Source organism: Ruditapes philippinarum, unplaced genomic scaffold (genome assembly GCF_026571515.1).
Source record: "Ruditapes philippinarum isolate M1 unplaced genomic scaffold, ASM2657151v2 ctg128_1_1_1_1, whole genome shotgun sequence".
Classification (NCBI taxonomy): domain Eukaryota; kingdom Metazoa; phylum Mollusca; class Bivalvia; order Venerida; family Veneridae; genus Ruditapes; species Ruditapes philippinarum.
The window spans coordinates 1,283,210-1,305,360 of NW_026861563.1; the positions used below are offsets into that span (position 1 = coordinate 1,283,210).

A 22,151-nucleotide genomic window follows, 5' to 3' on the forward strand; every position below is an offset into this window, starting at 1 on the left:
GAAATTCTTTAATATGACTATTCTTTAAAGCAATGTTTATGGCACGCTCGGTTTAAGGTCTCAGCTTCCTAGCTTTTGATATAACGAAGCTATTGAAGATATATAATCTAGTTATGTACACATTTTGAGATTTGACAAGTGACAGTCAAGGGCGAATTTTATGCTCATTTATTCGCATCTGTAAGTTTTAAAGTTCACCAAACAAGACAAAATATGCATCTTTCAATACTGTATAAATGTTTGAATTTGCATGTTCCAAATAAAATTTCAATACACGATAAAATCTTGTTCAAGCGCATTTTAGTTGCAAACTTGTAGTTCACGCATTTCCGGTTGCAAACTTATTTTTTTCGGTCAAATATTAAACTGCCAAAGGATTCAACGAAGATTATATTGATTAGTCACAGATATTCCTTGAAAATAAATTGTACTATGATTATTTTTTCACTTACTTTTAAAAATATTTAAAATGGCTTTGACATGAAGGGTTTCTTTATTTAATTGTCATTGGTACGGCCACTCAATGTCCAGACTTTTGTGCCCTCATTTTAGTATAATGCCTAAAGGCTGTATTCACCAACCTGATCCAATTTGTTAACTTATGCAAGGATAAACGCATTCTCGTTTACGCTTGGCAAAATGTATTTATTTAAATTTATATATAAAAATGCGCAACTCGAGACATTTATTCTGCTACGCCAGTACAGAATAAAATTGATCTGTTAACCTTTGTTTAACTAAATGTTGGGCATAGTACAGTAGTATGTATTATGCCCAGCACTAGTGATGAAAACATCATTTTTGTGTTTATTTTTACTGGGATGCGTCGTAAAAACAAGAAAACATATAACAAATTTTAACCGGAGAACAGCAAATGTTAGCGGCAATGTGTTAAGGCAAAACTATCATTATGATTTAATTTTGTAGGTGTACTCGTTTATACATCTTAATTAACAACGGTAAAATAATTCAGTACAATTACGTAATGCTGCGTATATATTTTATATTGAATTGTGTGATATATTTGTTTGCAATCAGTTATAGACGACACTTGAAGCATTCGTAATTTGACACCCCTAGAAAAATGTATTCATCGTATATCTAATGGAACATTTCTAAACTCTATATCATAGCGTAACATTGATATTTTTCTTATACACGTTCTTAAAAAATCGACATCCATCATCTGTATACAGCCAGGGATCGATGTACATTTATATTTATATCACAAGTTTAAATATACCCTCACAAGTTTTATATAAATACATCCCTTCTAAAATTCCTAATATGACGTCCTGTTATAACAGCTCACGCACCGACTGGCTAAAGTTTAACAGTTTATTAATATTTTAGATATGTTTTAATAGAAAATTTTATTACACTCCTGTGCCGCGGTTTATGTGGATTTTTTTTTTATTTTACACATGACATTAAAATTCGGCATTAAAATTCCTACATTTACAGTATGTATATTTTTTTTTTTTGAAAAAGACAAAAAGGAAGAATTAAAATCTACTTACAAGTAAATATATCTTATCCTGCACGTGCAACCACATTTCTAGAACGAATTCTGTAAAATTGCATAAAGCATATACCGCTCCTTAATCAAGATAAAAGGCAAATAACAAAATTGAATTAAAGCGACGTTGAAAGACAGGCCAAGTCGACAAAAAATAGGACATTGTGACATCACCCAAGTAGAATATCGCGTGATGGTATTGTACTACGACAGACACTTCGATTTTGATAAGAATACAACTGAGTTTTCAAAGCGGTAAATCGAGTTCATTCACCATGGGTAGGCATGAGAAAAGGAAACGAAGGACTATTGACTTGAATTTCTTATCTAAAAAGCACAGAAAAATTTACAGAGATGATGGCAAAAATAAAACAGCTGATCGTAGGTTTGTATCAATAATGCGGTTGTTAATTATTGATAATTAGTGTCTTTGGACATTTACATAAATTCGGATAGAACCAAAATTCGGACAACCACTGCATACTCGGCCGTACCCATACTCGGTGTTCCACCTAGAATTTCAAAATTATGGGGGATTGTCCCCCACTCAAATGAGAAAAGTTGGGGATTTAAAAAAAAATGTGGGGGACATGCATTTACCTTACAATATGAGTACCAAAAATAATTTATTTATTTTACGTTTCCGCATTTTTGACATGTATGATCTGCTCAAATGTGGAAATAGAAAAAATAAAATATTGACGAATACTAGTAAAGTATGCAGATCAAATGGTCAATACACACTCAGGGCTCACACTGGCTCAAATAAAATAAAAGCCAATAATTTCAACTTAAAAAAATAATAGCCAAAAGTTCAGCGGACTATTCACGAATTAGCGATTAACAACATAAGCAGTTGATTAAATAAACATTACATTTATATCTTTCAGTTTTATAAGGATTCTCAAATAAACTGATACATTTGTGTATATTGATAACTACCTTTTTTTAAATAGAACCTCAACTTTAATTGTTATTATAGAACAGAATAAAAACGTTATAATTAGTATAATTACTGTATAACAATAATATTAAAGATTCATTATAACTTTACATAATGCTGTTATCAGACAACTTTTTTTGTTTGTTCTAATCAAATTTTGTCAGCTATAACCACCGTCAATTTCCACATTTCACACAGAACTGGAGTAGATCTAGGTCATATTAGCCTATAGAAACACAGGAGCTTGAAATTCTATCAAAAATTGCCCTAAAGTCAAATTCCCAAAAAAAAATCCATACCTATATAATGTGTTTTTTTTTATATATAGGTATGGATTTTTTTGGGGAATTTGACTTTAGGGCAATTATTGATAGAATTTCAAGCTCCTGTGATAGAAATAACACAAGTTTGCAAACTCATTCACAGAATGCAGCCTTTTTTCTGAATAATTTACTGAAAAATATCATCATCACCAATGTTATACAAATTTTCTGTCATAATAGTTAAGATTTTTAAACAGAGCATAGCTTATTTCACCTTTAAATAAATATCAAAATTATCGGTGTCGCGAAAATATGTGACAATCGGATTTTTCCTGTTTTCTGAAGAAATATTCACAATTTTGGTTGTTGTGCAATTAGTTGTTTGGAATTTAATACTTTTTAAATATTTTACCATTGTTTTCCACTGGTGATTTAGTCAAGTAGCTTAAAACAAAAAAAATCAAGATTTGCAATTACTGGAATTCACGGTAAATTTTGGGTAAGTCAATATCCAGTTTATCAATTTTAAAACGATTTTTGTGGCTAATTGACGGATATTTGATGGCTATTATAAATGCTGGACAATATCTTTAAAGTACTTATACAATTATACATCTCGCATGTATTTTATCACCTCGGGCAATATAGTTAGCAGCACGTGACCGGTAAAAAGTTGACACTCAATTAAATGCACCCCGCTGGTGTTAATTGGGTCTACTGCATTCATTATCGATTTTTACACCTTATATAAACACTGTTGGAAGTAAAAAATAATCGCCAGATTTTGTAGCCAAAATGCAAAAATAATCGCCAATCTTATAAAATAATCGCAAATGGCGACTATGGCGACCGACAGCGTGAGCCCTGCACACTTGAGATGACTTGGTCGCCTGCTACACGCTATTGTGTATGTATGTTAGTCATTACTGAGAGTGAATAACTGTGAATACAAACATGGCAGAGGCGTTGAAGATAGGATGAAGATTAACTGTATTAAGTATAAAAGATCTTCAGATTGACTTGGTGCGCATTGACTTCATTGAAACGCGCGATCTTCCAAAAATATGCCCTAAGCGTGCAATTGCTTGGCCTAGATACAACACTGCATGATACTGTATACCGGCTACTGGTTTTACTAGGTTTTGCATGGGGACTTATTGTAAACAATTATTTCAAGTGCTTTTATGTGATAAATGTTTATTTTATGCTGGCAGAACATAAGTCATCCAGCTTCAGTCACGGATCTAGAAGCTTACACCTCCTTGGGGATGGAAACAAATCCGACTGAAAAAAGAAATCAGGGAAACAAACTTGAATATTATTTTTAGAAACAATTAAACTGATTGTTTGAATGTATTGTCTGGTACATTGCTATTCCAGTATAAAAGTTGTTACAGGCTTGCTAATGTTTTAATATGACAAAGGTGCTAAAATATGTTTAATCTTGTTATACATGTACATGTAATATAATATCAGTATATTAAAAAAAAATTGAAATAGAAAAAAAATTGATCTTTGTTATATTGTTAATTATTAACAAAGTTTGCAACATCTGAGTATGAAAATTATGCAGAGATTTTTTCCAGGATTTTGGGAACATGACCTATACCCATGGAATTGGGAATTTTATTGTGTTTTATTAAAATTGGGGAAAAAATGCATTAATGAAATATTTTGCAGTGATTAAATGGATGCAAACAATTACTGTCAATGATGGCATCTTGAAAGATTTAAGCACTTTTACAGTGAAGAAGCCCTTATTTGCAAAGATTTTAGAACTTTTATTCAAAATTTTTGTTTTGTAACTTTCAATTGGGATTTTTTTTCCAGTGGATTGCGAAAATGATATACTATTTTCAATTGGGAATATGACCCAATAACTGTTATAAAATAAGCCAAAAAAAAAATCCCTGTTATGGGTATGTCTGTTCTTGATGTCAAAATTTTACACTGGGTGGATTTTCACATGGAATCATTGCAATATATATTTTTCTATCAAAACTGACTATGAACAGATCCTTATTTACAGTAAAGTCCGGAAGTAAGAAAACCATTTGTCCCTATTTACTCTGCCACGTTTGGTAGTCACTTCCCCCTTCAGGGCCATTTTACCCTTCTTTGCTGTAGCCAGTATTCGGCTACTTCCCCAAGCCAACTTACTACCTTTTTTCCCCAAAAAACAGTCTAAAATTCCCCTTCTTGTGAAGATTTTCCCTTTCAGAGAAATGTTTAATCGAAGAAAAAAACTTGTAAGCAAACTTTCTTGTTTAAAAATAGATCATTGTTTTTGTCCAATGAAAGCTAATTATTCAATTACCCACTAGAGGGGTACCTCGATTCAATACAATTGAACATGGGAAAACCCCGCTGAAAGTTATTTTTTTAGTGCACATGTGATTTTTTACGACAATACGGCGACCGATTTACGATGTCGCAAATGTAAACAATGTCACAAAACAAGAAGAAAATACGATTGAGTGACATTTGTAATTGTTTATGAAAAATTGGACAAATTGTTGACCTTCCTGTAAATGCAAGAGATTAGATGTATCCACTAGCAAGTTTGTGTGTCCTAGTAGCACAACATGCCCAAGTGTGGTAAATAGCGAGTCTAGCACAACAGTGCAAGTAACAGTGATACAGTGGGAACTGATAATAATATGTTCCCTCTGAATCAAATCAAGAACCCTCGCATGTCCTACGTAAATTTTCTATAATTAAGAAATATGAGTCGATGTATTATTGGGCAAATAAAAAGTGGCAATAAATTGATCTGTAAAAAAATCCCTTTAACTTATGTTGGACAGAAAGCTCCTAAAATAAGTGTTTGGAGGAAAATATGCAAATATATTACGATATTTCCTCCAAATGTATGATTTAAATAAGTCTTTATTTATAGTAATAATGGTTAAACTGCCAGTGGAAAATAAGATTTTTTCCCCAAAAGTATGAAAACCGCGCATTTTTTCCCCACAAAAAGGGCTAGGGCGCCTTCCCCAAAACTAGTGAAAAGGCCCTGCCCTTATTATCGTAGTAAGTCCTTACTACATGGACATTTAATTTCATTTAGTTACTCTATAAAATTTAAAAGATTACATTTTATATCAAATGTAAATTAAATGAAACCCAAAGTTACATACAGAGACTGCTAGTCATGCAAATATTTAAAGTAATTTAAAAATAATACAGTGTCTGTCAATACTTAAGATTGTAAAAGTATGATCTTGCTTGGTTCAAAAGAAATGTTCAAATTTATAATGCTTGATGGTAAGAAATCCTAGTTTGCCTTATAAATATAATTGCAGTAAGTAAGCTTATTTGATTAAATTCCAAGACATGAAACAGTTTTGTCGCTTGATTACTAATTAATAAGCGCAACAACTCGCCATGCAGGTGTATAACCTGAAGAGGCTTTAGATATAAACAATAACAGGATATTGGTGCATAGTGAATAAAAGCAAGTCAGAAGTTGCCATAAGCACAAAAGTGGTATCCATTTACCTTTTATTTTGGGCAACACTTAAATAATTTTCCATTAAGATAAGAAAAAAGAAAAATTCCTTCCTACCTATCCAACGTAATTCGGTAAGAACATTATTAAGCATTAGTTACTTTCATTTTCTTTCCATAATACCTACATCATAACATGCTTAAGAAACCTTTTCAGGTGCATTTGTCACTTGCATGACAGCTCTTGTTTCACTATCTAGCATTAAGCAGTGTCTATTCTATATCAAAAGAAGGGGTGAATTTCTCCCCTCATTTAAAAAAATAGGGGACATTTTCAAAAACAATGGGTGCCAATATAAAGTGTAATTGCATAAAGTTTAATGTTGTTTATATCTAGCTAGGACTTTTTATGCCCCTAAAGGTTGCATGTTGAAATCGCACCGTCTGCCTGTCTGTGTGTCCCCACTTCATGTGTGTCTGGACTGCAACTTTGTCATTCATTGATGGATTTTGAACTAGCATGGCACAAATGTCTGCCACATCAAGACAATGTGTCAGGTCAAAGAACCACTTCCTTACTTCAAAGGTCAAAGTCACACTATCTTTCACATTATCACAATAAGCATTTATAAGTACTTCACACATTTATGTATGGACTGTAAATTTGTCATGCATCGAAGGATTTTAAAATAACTTGGCATAAATGTTTACCCCATTAAGATGATGTGTTGCATCCAAGACCCATGTCCCAAGGTGGTTAGCACTTCATTTCACAAGAGCAATATTAAGCAATTAGTTATTTTCATTCTCTTTTTCTTTTCATAATACCTTTGCAATGCTTGAGAAACTTTTCAGGGGAGGTGGTGGGGGGCATTCATCACTTTTCCTTGACAGCTCTTGTTTTCTTAAAGGTAGCTAGATTTTTTTTTTTTTTTTTTTGAAGAACCAGATCAGTAAACCTCATTTTCAGGTTAATTTTGGGGTTAATTATAATAGTCCAAACTATGCTCCTCCACACTGCAAGAATGATGCTTGATGAACGCCAAGTTAAACTTTACGAAAGAAATATATTATTATTATATGAAAGATTTGTCTGCACTCCATTATCAACTTTCAACAGATTATATTCAACAAAAGTTGTCCCCCGCAATTTTTAACGAAAATATTGATTTTATTTAGTTCACAATTATCTCCCTTTGGTGTCTGGTCACTGGTGTTCATGTAAACAAATAGGCCGACTAGACATTTTTATGCTTTTTTGATAAATTTATCAATTCAGATGCAGAATTTTCATGCACACTTCCAAAATGTGCGCAGTCTTTGCAAAATAAAAAGTGTGACTCTCACAAACGCCTTGAAAAGACACTTATTAAGAAAAGAGGAGCTTGTTGTCATTGGGCAAGTCTCGAAGTATTTCTCTGACTCAACCTTTTTGGAAAAAGTCAGTAAACCAAAAAACAAATAAAAAAAGGCCTTAAAAGCTGAAAAGAGTAATCTGAGTACCTAAATATTTATATATTTTATATTGACTTATCTTGCTTAGAAATGACAAAAATACTTAAGATGCCTCCAGTGAGTGCCATATCTTTTACAACAGATTATGTATAAACTATTTTATATGTATGTTTTATATACATGTATATACTAGTAATACTTATATACATGTAGCAATATACAATTGTACATTTAGATCTATTTCATTTTAATTTTCTCATTCCAGTGACAAGCAAGAAGAAACAAAAGCTGAAAATAAAATTGAGGAAAAGGTAAAAAGAATTGTTACCATTATTTTATAATAGAGTTTTCAGTGATACAGTGAAAAGCATATATATTGACCATATATCAATATCAGATGACAAATATTAATGATACACCAATACCTCAATAATGAATTTCACACCATTTTGGTAAAATGCATGTTCTGTACATACATGATTGGTCTTGTGTATACATGTATGTACCCATTACGCAAATCTTTTTCCTGGCCATTTTTTGTTATCAATGCTCTGAAATATTCCCATTACACAAATCTTTTTCCTGGCCATTTTTTGTTATCAATGCTCTGAAATATTCCCATTATTTTATGACAGCATAGTTATATACATGGGCACCTTCTGTATGTTTTGGGTAAATTTGCAAAATTACTAGACATTTTACTAATTAGTCAAAATTAATCATTATTTCAAAAGTGTATCTTTTATTGATTAACAGAATAGTATTTATGATACATCAATATAGTTTCTATTGATGACAGCTCTAATTATGGCTGTTCAGTAACTTAAAAACATCTTTGTGAAAGTTTCTAGCTCACCAATTGTCCAAAGAATTTAATTCCATGCTGAACTCTGGTTGCCATGGCAACCGAAAGAAAAAACTTAAAATATTGGCATGAAATATCATCTAGTCAGTGTTTACCAAGTTTGTTCAAATAAATGCCCTGGGGTCAAAATTGGTCCCGCCACGAAGGGGGGGCGGGGGTGTCATTGATTTTCTTTATTTGTATATTGTAAAAACTTAAAAATCTTCTTTTAAAAAACCCAAATAGCTAGAGCTTAGATATTTAGCATGAAACATCCTCTAGTGATTGTCTACCAAGTTACTTCAAATAAAAGCCCTGGGGTAAAAATTGGCCCCACCCCAGGGGGTCATTAATTTTCTTTATTTGTATATAGTAAAAACTTAAAAATCCTCTTAAAAAAGCAAAATAGCTAGAGCTTAGATATAAAGCATGAAACATCTTCTAGTGGGTGTCTACCAAGTTTGTTCAAATAAAAGCCCTAGGGTAAAAATTGGTCCCGCCCTAGGGGGTCATTGTGTTTCCCTTTATGTATATAGTAAAAACTTAAAAAATCTTCTTTTAAAAACCCCGGGAGCTAAGATATTTAGCATGAAAGATCTTCTGATGGGTGTCTACCAAGTTTGTTAAAAAAAGAGCCCTTGGGTTAAAATTGGCCCCGACCCGGGGGTCATTGATTTTCCATATATGTGTATAGTTAAAAAAAACTTCATATAAAAACCCAAAGAGCTAGAGTTTAAATACTTAGCATGAAATATCTTCTAATGGGTGTCTACCAAGTTTGTTCAAATAAAAGCCCTGGGGTCAAAATTGGCCTCTCCGAAGGGGGGGGGGGGATTATTGTTTTTCCCTATATGTATATAGTAAAAACTTTAAAAAAATTCTTATAAAAACCCCAAAGAGCTATATCTTAGATATTTATCATTAAACATCCTCTAATGGTTGTCTACCAAGTTTGTTCAAATTAAAGTCCCTTGTTTAAAATTGGCCTTGGCCCTGGGGCCTATGTACAGGTTAGCGATTTCAGGGCCACCATGGCCCTCTTGTTTTTGTGTGTCATAAGTCTTCAAAACTACCAAAGATGTGCACTAGAAACTTAAGACATGTCTTTGGGATCATAATTGTCGATCACAAAATGCATATCTCTGACCTGAATAACTAAATACTTAAGCAATTAAAAAACAGAGTTCAGTCGTGCAGTTATCTTAAATAACCATTAGAATAGATCATTTCAAATGTCACATGCCATTAATGATAAAGTCATTAACAAAGACACATTCTCATTGCTGTTGGAAAAAAACAAGCTTGGTATCTGATGACTGCATGTTATGAATTATTGATGAGATTATTTATAGAATACAACATTGGCAGACTGTAAGAACAAAGCTACTAAATGTAACTACAGGACAAGCAAATGTCTTTGACAAGTCATCAATTAACATCATGCTTTTAACTGTCACCAGCATCTGTCCAATCTCACAACAGCTTCTTTCTTTTGGTTTTGCCTTAAAAAACACATGATGCTCCTATCCCAGTTGCTTTTCTTATTTACATTAGAGGAATAGACTTATATTGTAAAAGCAAAAAAAAAGTGTTTTGTTTTTGTAAATGTGATGATAAAACATGTCTCACTACTAAGATGCCAACCAATATTGTAGGGAATAAATATAAAGCTTGAAATATGAAACCAATTTACATATAATTATGATACATTATAGTTTAATAAGATTTTTTTTATCACCAGACTTCTTTATCAATTCATCAAACTTCTTTTTAATCAAGCAATTATGTTTAAACTTTATTAAATTGTATTTAAGCTACAAGTACTCTCTCACACAGGGGTTTGAACATTTCCTACAAAAGATCAAATTCTACCACAAGTTCATACATGTATATGATACATGTACTATAAAAGCAAAAAAAAGCAACACCAAGCTGAGGAAAATGTTAGTCATGATTGTTTATTAGAGGAATTTATATATTCCTTTCTTATGAAGAAAATTAAACTGGGTAATACATTTCAGGAAATTGCTGAGTCATCATCTTCAGAAGATGAAGCCAATCCATATCAGCAGCTGCTTGCAACACTTGATGACAAAGTTCAGTCTGATCAAGGTGATATAAATGCTTGCTTTGTTTCATAAAATCTTACTTTCACATAAATTAAAGTTCCCACATTGAATGAATTGAAATGAATTATAAATTTGTACTTTTTAAACATTTTTAGAAATAATTCTTATGTTAGCTTGACTTTTTGAAGAGTAGGTAGAGCTATAATACTCACCAAAGTGTCAGCTTTGCTGTCACACTTTGGTTAAGTTTGTGTGTGCATGTTTGTCTCTCCAAAACTACAAAAGGGAATGGGTTGAAACTTTACACGCTTGTTGTCTGTATAGATATTTGCCCCTATTCTTACTGTCTAGCACTGAGAAAAAATGAGTAGGCAGTCTGCTGGACAACTCTTGTTTTTAAAGAAATACTTAAAAATTTCTACTAAAAATAGCTACAGATAGTTAACTAAATTTGTTGTTAATCTTTGTATGTAAACCTGACTATACATTAATAGATAATTATAGATATATATAAGGTTGCAGTGAAATTGTAGAAAAAACCCTAAATTGTGCTAATTTTATTACATTTTGTCTTTTTTATTTCTTTTTGGTCATGAATTTTTTTTATTTTGTATCAGATTCAGATGAGAATATTGAAAGTGATGATGATGAAGGTGGTGGTGGTGATGATGATGATGATGATGATTTAGAGGAAGATAATAGTGCAGTAAATGAAGAGGTAAGTTTATATTATTTGTAGATATTTTGAACAGACATAGTGTGTTGTAAACATTTGACAGGAAATGGAAGATTTGCAAATATATCCAATTATCATTACTGTCTATGAACAGGCTAAATCAAACCGAGCCTGCAACATTTTCAGTATTGCTGTTTTCAGATTTTTTTTAGGGATTCAGTTTTTCTCTAATTTTGAAAAACTATCTTCAAACACAGTATTAAGCTTGACACATGTTACATTTTACTTGATCAGATACAATTTATTAAGATATTTGTCTGTTCCTAGTATTGTTTACCCTCACTTTTATTATCATAATTCATAATTGCTTTGTTCATTGAATTTAAAAGGTAAATTTATTTATGAAATTCATAAAATAGTATTACTTTGAAGAAATCCAATAAGTTAATCATAAATGGTATTAGCACCTTGGGTTTCTGCAATAAAATATTGTACTTAATTATAATCGCATGTTTTTATTTTTGTATAATGCCTTTGATGTGAATAGTATTTTAATGTAGTATAACATTAATAATACCTCACGTTATGTAATGGAAGACGCAGTTTTGAAACCAAATATGGTAGGGTATGAGTGTGAGGTGTTTTGGATGGTTATTCTTGAAAATATTCCTTGATATATTTGATTTTAGTTAAATACTCTTCTTGATGAAGAAGATGGTACTGACAAAAGTAAACACAAAACTGATGATAGTGATGATGATGATAGTGATGATGATGGTGATGATAGTGATGATGATGAAGAAGACAACAATGATGTTGAAGAATCAGACAGTGATGAAAGTGAGGATTTAACAGAAGTTGTAGCAGATTTTGATGATGATGATGAAATTGACAATACTTTACAAGAAACTGGTGAGAATTTTTTTGACAAACCAAAGTTTGAGTTTATACATACTTTATTTCAGTGTGTGTAGAAAGGTTAAAGCTTAAAAACTTTGAATCCGTTTCTGCAAACAACCAGAACTGAACAAATGAACGAAAACATGGCTTACCCCTGATAGGGGTTGAACCCATACAGCTTGCTATCCTAAATTACTAGTCACACATGTTAACCAGTCAACTATGCTACCACTAGGTTTTGAAGACAAAAAAATAGAGATTTGATCTTTAAATGCTTTTTAAGTGACAGCTTGTGCCACCCTATTATTAGTTTTAATACTGACAAAGAACTATAACACTTGTCTTTCATCTATTACCTTCCATATTGAGTTGTCTGTTCAATATAGCTGATAGTTATTGCAAATACTGTACTTTATTACAGAAAACCAGAATATAATTTAAATTCCTAGATTCTATAATATGGATGAAAATGATAGGATAATGCATCTAAGATTAAAGATAACACAAATAAAATGAACAAACAAAATTTAAAATTGTCTCTAAAGGCAATATTTGTGAAAAATGGCATTAAAACCAAATTGAAGTAAATCATGGGAGTGGCCACCATGCCTTAAATATTATGGTTGTTTAGATTGTAGCACATGCCCATGATTCTATGTAAGTTCAAATCCCTGCAGGAAATTGGAATTCTTTGGAAGGTGTTTTAGCTAGCTTTTGATTGGTTTGTTTTGTTTCTTTTTTACATTCCTGATGTTATTTATTACCAATAACCTTTTACTTTGTGTGACTTAATACCCAATAAAAGTAACAAAAAAATAAGGGAATTTTCATTTGTTAACCTTATTAATGGCTTTTGTTTCAGATCCATTTATTGTACACTTTGAGACAGATCTTGAAGAAAAGATTATAGAAGAATTATCTGGTTGTAAATCTTGTAACAAGGAAGAAATAAAGGTAAATACCTGGAATGTACAGTAATGCATTGCTGTAATATATGTACACAGTTGTTAATGTTTTGGACTTTGATAGTTTTTTGGTTAATACATAATTTATTTTAGTTTGATTGTGAAGGAAGTTATAAGCTTATAGACACATTTTCAAATAGGCTCCTGGAAACCAACTAGTCAGAGAAATCAGTGAAAAGTTTCTTGCTTACGGAAACAACAACTTGCATCTGACGGGGTTTGAACCCATGTGGCTAGCGATCATTAGATTGTTAACCACTCTGGCCATGAAGCCACTTCAAATAGTTTTTAGTTTGATAGTTTTTAGCTCGACTATTTTGACATTGTTTTTTTTTCTGTGGTAAAAAAAACCTATTTTTCTGTGTTTAATTAAAATTTTCAGAAAATAACCCTTACAATTATTGATTAAATGGACATTATTTAGGGAAAACTGCTTAGTTTTTGCATATATAGATATTTTCCCATATCAAACACAAATTTGTCAAAGTCCTTAGTTGTGGTGTGACATTTACTAGGTATTACTAAATCTCATATCCGGAATACTAATATGCAGGAATAAAACAAAAGTAAACAACTTTTGTACATGTGTATTTTCAATTTAATTTTGATCTTACTTGTTTGTAATATAACAAAATATCAAATGATCTATTGAATATTGATCATTTTGTATTGATACAAATAATGCCGCGTCACTACAAAACCAACATAATGGGTTTGCGACCAGCATGGATCCAGACCAGCCTACGCATCCGCGCAGTCTGATCAGGATCCATGCTGTTCGCTATCAGTTTCTCTACTTGTTATAGGGTTTGTAAGCGAACAGCATGGATCCTGATCAGACTGCGCGGATGCTCAGGCTGGTCTGGATCCATGCTGGTCGCAAACCCATTATGTTGGTTTTGTCATGATGCGGCTCAAAAATTTAATATTGTATTGCTAATTCTGACTTGATACATAGTCCTAGTTGCCAAGGTGACATATTTCATTGTATTTTAGGTTGTAGGTGTTGGACAAGCCTGTCATAAGTGGTCTGTCAGTCAGCTGAAACAGAATATTTCACACAGGAAAGAAAAAGACTTAGTCTCCCAACATGTATGTACTCTTCAAATATACAAAACGTTTATTCCATAATTTGTTGCAAAAAGAAAGCTTTTTGTCCCTATTTGTAATTACCATTTTGCACAAGCCTGGATATCTTGTGATCCTATGTAATAGTTTAAATGGCCAAACTAAATATTGTAGAGACACTGATACAGTAGTGGTGTTTCAGTGTTATTTCCCCAGTTATTTGTGTGAATAGGTTCAAGGCCCTTTGAATTGTGAAATTTAGTGCTGTTATGTCATTATTTAAGAAATAGTACTATTTCAATCTGTGAAATTTAGCTATTAAATTAAAAAAAAGACCTCATGTGTTGGAAAATGCACTTATTCATGATAAACACTTTTTTAAATAAAGTATTGTCGTTTGTTGTCTCTGTTTTTCTGTCATATTTAGATATGACAATTTTATCAACGACTATAATTTGAAAGTTTTTTTTTGAATTTTTATTAAACAACTGTGAAAAAAAGGATATATGTTTAACCAATTTGTGACTTTCCCAAGGTACTTTATGACTGATGGTCCAGAAAATGCTTTCATATTTATACTTGATTGCTAGAATTTTATTATATGAAAAAGGAATATCTTTAGACAGGAATATATATAGATGCATTATGATTTTGTACTTCCAGGTAAAACAGTCATTGGCAGATAATGTAGCAACAGCTAACAGAAAAATGTGTAAAGTAAAATCAGGTAAGATTGAAAATATTCTCTAAAAATGCATAAACATTTTTGGTTGATAAAAAAAAAAAATGGTGATATAACCAGTCTTTGAATGTGTCTATGATATTGACCAGTTTGCTTAAATCATTGTCCCATGATACTGATTGACCACTTGGCCCCTAATGATAAATGATAGAGGTGCAACGATACCTTTCGATGCATCGAAAACCGGTTTTATGAGCGCCGATTCGATTCCCGATACCAACTGTAACATTTTCGATTCGATTCCCCACCCACAAATAAACATGGAAAAAAGTGAGAGTTTTAGTCTTTCCCTTCGCGCTTCATCACGTTACATACGATTGGCCAGTTAAAACTCGGTCATCCAATCAGTGGGCGCGTAATGTTTTATTTTCGGCAAACAAGTCAAAATGGCTTCCAACATCAATGTTGATAAAATAAAATTAAAAAATCCTCCTAAAAAAATTAAATCAAAAGTTTGGGAACATTTTGGGTTTCGGGAAGGCCAGGACACAGATAAAGCTACTTGCAAAATATGCTTTACGGACATGTCATACCCAAAGTCCTGCAGTACGTCTAATTTAATGCAACATATGAAACGAAAACACGAACACGATCATGGATGTGGACTTGTTTTGTAAGCTTTATCCGTGTCCTGGCCTTCCCGAAATAAGTTTGATTTGTACTGCAGTAAGTAGGCATATTTGGGATTGATGATTATTTCTTTAGTCAAGTGTGAAAAAAGTGATAATTTCATTTTTTCTGTATTGTTTACTAGACTAAGAAGTATTGTGTGACAACACTGGCATTAGGATTGATTATTCATTTTATATATTATGGGAATTAATTTATAAACAGAATATCTGAATATTCATTTTACATATTATGGGAATTATAAACAGAATATCTCAATATCAGTTCTGACAACCTTGTGAAACTTTGTTCATTATTATTTACTTTACAATTTACATAATTTGTTAAATTTCTAGTCAGTAGTCAGCAGAAGGTATCTGTGATAGTCATGTTACTGAGATTAATGATTATTTGCCTGATTAAAATTATTTTCCAAATAGACAAAAGCTTTTTATTCTCATAAACACAATTATTAAGTCAAATAAGTTTATATAATAGTTATATTACAACAGAAAAGCAAAGTACTAGGTTGAAGGCCACTCACTTTTGGAACAGACAAGCAGAATTATATACCAAAGATGAATTAGTAATCAAAAATGTATCGAATCGAAAAAAATCGAATCGAAGTGTCTAAAATCGAAATCGAATCGAATCGAACATTTGGTGTATCGTTGCAGCCCTAATAAATGATAACTTATCCCCTACACTTGTTCTTTAGTGTTGACTTGATATGTTTTGTTTTGATATAAAGATAATATTTTGATGTTGGTGATTGTTTACAATTTTAGTATTGGTATTTAGTATCATATTTAAATTTAAAACTGATATACACATGTACTTTGGATTGTTATGACATCATATTATAGTCTGACAAAGGACAGTCTTATTGTTAGAGCAGATATGGTTAACTTTGTCCTATTTAACTGAATAGTTAAGGCTGCTGATTTAGAACTTCTTGTTATTTTCAAGTGGAGCAAATCCTGTTCTGTAAGGAAGCCATCTAGCTAGCTAAAGTTTGACAGATGGTTTTGAACTTGTGACCTAATTGCTGTCTTGCTATGACTTAAATTTATTATACATGAGATGTGTTTTCTGTACATTTTTTAGGATTTGAGTTACAGTACTATTTAGAAATGACTTAAAATAGATGAATTTTATATTTTCAGATGAACTTACAGGTTTACAAGATGGGCTATTTTCCATTATGAACAATTATCAGGTAATTAATGATTATGTATATACAGTGTTGATACTAGGCCATCCTTAAAAAAATGTTTGTTTGCAGTAACTCGACCCAGAATTTTCAAGGTGGGTAGGTAGGTCGAATATTATTTTTTTTTTATTGAACTGTACTCCCAAATAAACATGGAATTTCAAAATGCTGGACAATTTATACTTTGATAACCTGGTAACAATTAATAAATTGATAACTGAATTCTAATTTAATAAAACCTACATTTTATTTCTTCTATTAACCTTTAAAAGAACGAAAACAAAGCACAAGGCATAATTTTCTGATTCAAAAAAAATTTTTTTTATCCAGACCATGAAAAAAAATTTGAGTAGGGGCAAATTTTGTGAGTCGGTCGTGTTACTGCAAACAAACATTTTTTTAAGGATGGCCCTAAATGACTATGACCTGGCAAATTTCAGAGCAGCCTCTATATCATGACATTGACCTTCATTGACACTAATGTGTAAATTGTTAATACAGGTTGAAAGGATCATATGTGGCTTATATGAAACAACAGAAAGCAATTTTTTGTTATTTGATAAATTGACCAAACAGGTTATTGGTATTATATACTCCGAGATTAAAATATTTTCTGTGGAACAAATTAATTTATTAGTCTACAGCAGACACAGATACACATGCCTATTGACATTTAATTCTATTCAACTGTTACATAACTATGTGCTAAAGCAGTTATGTTGTCTGAAAGTTACTGTATTTTGATGTTCTTTTCTGCCATTGGGGTAATAAATTATGGAAAATTATTATTAGTTTACATTGAATAGCTATAGAATATTGTTTGTTATGTTCCAAGAAGTCTGTGATTTTTATTTTTTGACTTACATTTTATATTTTCAGGATATATTTTATTCAGAGAGGAGTCATTCTAATGGGGAGGAGATACGACTTGTGTACTGTCTACATGCTCTGAATCATGTCTTAAAGTAAGCTAGAAACATGAATTTTTATATATTGATATTGTGGCAAAGATTCATAACTCTAAATAGCTTAGTTTTTAGCTCACCTGTCACAAAGTGACAGGGTGAGCTTTTGTGATCGCTTTTCGTCCGGCGTCCGTCCGTCGTCCGTCGTCCGTCCGTAAACTTCTGCTTTAAATGACATCTCCTCATAAACCACTGAGCCAATTTCATCCAAACTTCACAGGAATGTTCCTTTGGTGGTCACCTTTAAAAATTGTTCAAAGAATTTAATTCCATGCAGAACTCTGGTTGCCATGGCAACCGAAAGAAAAATCTTTAAATATCTTCTTTTAAACAACCCTAAGAGCTAGTGCTTAGATATTTGGCATGAAACATCTTCTAATGAGTGTCTACCAAGTTTGTTCAAATAAAAGCCTTGGGGTCAAAATTGGCCCCGCCCCCGGGGGGTCATTGATTTTCCCTATATGCATATAGTAAAAACTTAAAAGATCTTCTTTTAAAGAACTGTAAGAGCTAGAGCTAAGATTTTTGGCATGGAACATCTTCTAGTGAGTGTCTACCAAGTTTGTTCAAATAAAAGCCCTGGGGTCAAAATTGGCCCCGCCCCGGGGGGTCATTGATTTTCCCTATATGCATATAGTAAACACTTAAAAAATCTTCCTTTAAAGAACTGTAAGAGCTAGAGCTTGGATATTTGGCATGAAACATCTTCTAGTGAATGTCTACCAAGTTTGTTCAAATAAAAGCCCTGGGGTCAAAATTGGCCCCGCCCCAGGGGGTCATTGATTTTCCCTATATGCATAAAGTAAAAACTTAAAAAATCTTCTTTTAAAGAACCCAAAGAGCTAGAGCTTAGATATTTGGCATGAAACATCTTCTAGTGAATGTCTACCAAGTTTGTTCAAATAAAAGCCCTGGGGTCAAAATTGGCCCCGCCCTGGGGGGTAATTGATTTTCCCTATATGCATATAGTTTAAACTTAAAAAATCTTCTTTTAAAGAACCGTAAGAGCTAGAGCTTAGATATTTGGCATAAAACATCTTCTAGTGAATGTCTACCAAGTTTGTTCAAATAAAAGCCCTGGGGTCAAAATTGGCCCCGCCCCAGGGGGTCATTGATTTTCCCTATATGCATATAGTAAAAACTTAAAAAATCTTCTTTTAAAGAACTGTAAGAGCTAAAGCTTATATATTTGGCATGAAACATCTTCTAGTGAATGTCTACCAAGTTTGTTCAAATAAAACCCCTGGGGTCCAAATTGGCCCCTCCCCAGGGGTCATTGATTTTCCTTATATGCATATAGTAAAAACTTATAAAATCTTCTTTTAAAGAACCCAAAGAGCTAGAGCTAAGATATTTAGCATGAGACATGTTCTAATGGGTGTCTACCAAGTATGTTCAAATAAAAGCCCTGGGGTCAAAACTGGCCCGCCCCGGGGGTCATTGATTTTCCTTATATACATAGCAAAAACTTTAAAATCTTCTTTGAAAAAACCCAAATAACTAGAGTTTAGATATTAAGCATGAAACATCTTTAAGTAAATATCTACAAAGTTTGTTCAAATAAAAGCCCAGGGGTCAAAACTGGCCCTGCCCGAGGGGTGTCATTGTTTTTTACTCTATGTGTATAGTAAAAAACTTAAAAAATCTTCTTTTAAAAAACCAATGAGCTAGAACTTAGATGTTTTGCATGAAACATCTTCTTATGGGTGTCTACCAAGTCTGTTCAAATAAACAAATAAAAGCCCTTGGGTAAAAATTGGGCCGGGGGGGGGGGGGGGGGGGGGGGGCTATATACAGGTGAGCGACCTCAGGGCCATCATGGCCCTCTTGTTTAATTATTTCCCTTTATTATTATACATAATAATGCTTGTCCAGGGAATAACTTGAAAAGTATTGAATGAATTTTATCAACGCATTACACTGTGATAGAGACTAGAGAGGGGAAGTGTGTTGTCCAAGAGCTGTAATCCTACTGTCCTTAATTGTTTAATATTCTCCCTTTAAAATACTAAATAATGCTGGTACTTTTTGGTTATAATTTATAGCCTTTATTTGTTGATCACTGACTTTCATATTTGTTAAAAACATATTTGACATATATATTGTAATGGTTTCAGAACAAGAAAACGTGTTATATCACACAACACCAAGATAAAACAGAAGGCTGGTAACTTGGATGTTGATGAGTAAGTAGCTGTTATATAAGTGTCTGTCTTTATTCTTGTATATTTAGTGCTAATGACAGCATAGATCCATGTATATATGCATATTCTTGAAGTCTGTTTAAACTTTACTCTGCTGACAGCAACAAATTCTACGCCCATGTAACCAGTGCAGTCTGATCATGGTTTGCTTTGCCATCTCTTCAGTCAGTACATATATGAAAATTCACTGTGAAAATGATAAATAGTTTTGTCAAGTTAGAAAGACGGACAAGTCCATCTTCTGTAAGCTCTGTATGTATGTAAAATGTGATTTTTGTAATACTAAAATTCCAGAAGCTCAAATGGACCATGCCCTTTTCATGTTAAAATCAATATTCAAATTTATCAGTACATCAGAACAGTGTATTGATGATTGTATGTTTTCTCTTGCACTACTTTGATAGTATAGACCTGCCAAAGGTTAAAAGAGTACAGAAAAGAATTTTGGATTATTTCATAACTCTTGGAGTGATAGCCATTGATACTGACTAGCCTTTGTCACCAGTATTGTCAGACTGGCTGATAAATCCTTGCAATCAGTCCAGACTCTATACTGTTGGCTTTGCAATTTTAGACTTTTCTTTTTTAAACCTTTTATGTTAAAATAGAGCAGATTTAAAGTCAAAGTAGACAAAGTGTGTTGTAGTATACAGATATAGCAGTATAAGTGTTAATGATATTGTATGTTTAAGGGAGTTTAGGGATCAAGGATTAACAAGACCAAAGGTGTTGATGATATTACCATTCAGAGAGTCTGCTAAAAGGGTTGTAGATATGTTTATTCAACTTCTTAATCCAACAGATCAGGTAGGAACTGAATTTCTTATACATTATGCTATTTATATTGTGATCAGTTTTGTTTATGCAGATTTTGCTTGAATTGGCTAAATATTCTTTTTAATGTTTAAAAAAAATGTGACTTTAAGATCTGTTATTTCAATAATTTGTCATGACATCATATCAAATTATAAATGTTTTTAATAATGGGATGGGGGCATATAGATTTGATAGATCTTGTCATACTGACAAAACAGTAGAATGTGCCAGCATTTTTGACACGCTGTTGTACAATAAAAGGACAATGTTGCAGTAAATGTAGATGTCTAACTGACACTATTGTGTTTTCTCTGGAATGATAACACCTACAAGCTTTTAGAATGTTGAATAAGTACTTAAATAAAATATATGAAATAATTTCAGGGTTTTGTGGCCAACAAGAAAAGGTTTTACAAAGAGTATAGTCTGGCTGAGGAAGAGGAACCAAAGAAAGGCTTTAAACCAGGTACAGCTTAAACTTTTAGACTTATAAACCTTTAGAAGAAAAAGTCAGAAAAGATTGTTGTATCTCAAGAGGTGATTTGGTGATAATGAAATAGGAAGTGTGATTTAAAAAACTTTTGGTCAAATATAAGCTCTGGATTAATTTACATGTAAGAACTTTGCTTGAATAATGATAAATTCTTTGCTTTTGTGATTAAAACAAACCATTGGTACTCAACTGAAATTTTTCAATTACCTTCTATGGTTTGATATATGTATTATTTATTATGCCCCCATTTCGAAGAAAAGGGGGTATATTGCTTTGCACTTGTCGGTCCGTCGGTCCGTTGGTCCGTCGGTCCGTAGACCAAATGGTTTCCGAGTGATAACTAAAGAACCCTTAGGCCTAGGAACTTCAAACTTGGTATGGTGATTGGTCATGACCAGTAGATGACCCCTATTGATTTTGGGGTCAAGGGGTCAAAGGTCAAGGTCACATTGACCTTGTAAGCAAAAACGGTTTCCAATCAATAACTAAAGAACCCTTAGGCCTAGGAACTTCAAACTTGGTATGGTGATTGGTCATGATCAGTAGATGACCCCTATTGATTTTGGGGTCAAGGGGTCAAAGGTCAAGGTCACATTGACCTTGTAAGCAAAAACGGTTTCCGATCAATAACTAAAGAACCCTTAGGCCTAGGAACTTCAAACTTGGTATGGTGATTGGTCATGATCAGTAGATGACCCCTATTGATTTTGGGGTCAAGGGGTCAAAGGTCAAGGTCACATTGACCTTGTAAGCAAAAACAGTTTCCGATCAATAACTAAAGAACCCTTAGGCCTAGGAACTTCAAACTTGGTATGGTGATTGGTCATGATCAGCAGATGACCCCTAATAAGTTTTGGGTCAAGGGGTCAAAGGTCAAGGTCACATTGACTTTGTAAGTAAAAACAGTTTCTGATCAATAACTTAAGAACCCTTAGGCCTAGGAACTTTAAACTTGGT

General features: G+C 32.6%; 1 protein-coding gene across 2 annotated transcripts in view; it reads left to right on the forward strand.

The window, feature by feature from the left end:
• Positions 1–1,757: 1,757 nt before the first annotated feature.
• Positions 1,758–22,151, forward strand: part of LOC132716167 (U3 small nucleolar RNA-associated protein 25 homolog) — a 28,999-nt gene continuing 8,605 nt past the window's right edge. For both annotated transcript variants that reach the window (XM_060699373.1, XM_060699374.1), the window contains exons 1-13: positions 1,758–1,904; positions 7,896–7,941; positions 10,496–10,586; positions 11,161–11,261; positions 11,909–12,131; positions 12,982–13,073; positions 14,081–14,176; positions 14,816–14,879; positions 16,670–16,722; positions 17,596–17,681; positions 19,799–19,867; positions 20,578–20,692; positions 21,086–21,167. In XM_060699373.1, the coding sequence (XP_060555356.1) occupies positions 1,795–1,904; positions 7,896–7,941; positions 10,496–10,586; positions 11,161–11,261; positions 11,909–12,131; positions 12,982–13,073; positions 14,081–14,176; positions 14,816–14,879; positions 16,670–16,722; positions 17,596–17,681; positions 19,799–19,867; positions 20,578–20,692; positions 21,086–21,167 (1,228 nt within the window). In that variant the 5' untranslated portion in view covers positions 1,758–1,794. The remainder of the gene's footprint in view (positions 1,905–7,895; positions 7,942–10,495; positions 10,587–11,160; positions 11,262–11,908; positions 12,132–12,981; positions 13,074–14,080; positions 14,177–14,815; positions 14,880–16,669; positions 16,723–17,595; positions 17,682–19,798; positions 19,868–20,577; positions 20,693–21,085; positions 21,168–22,151) is intronic.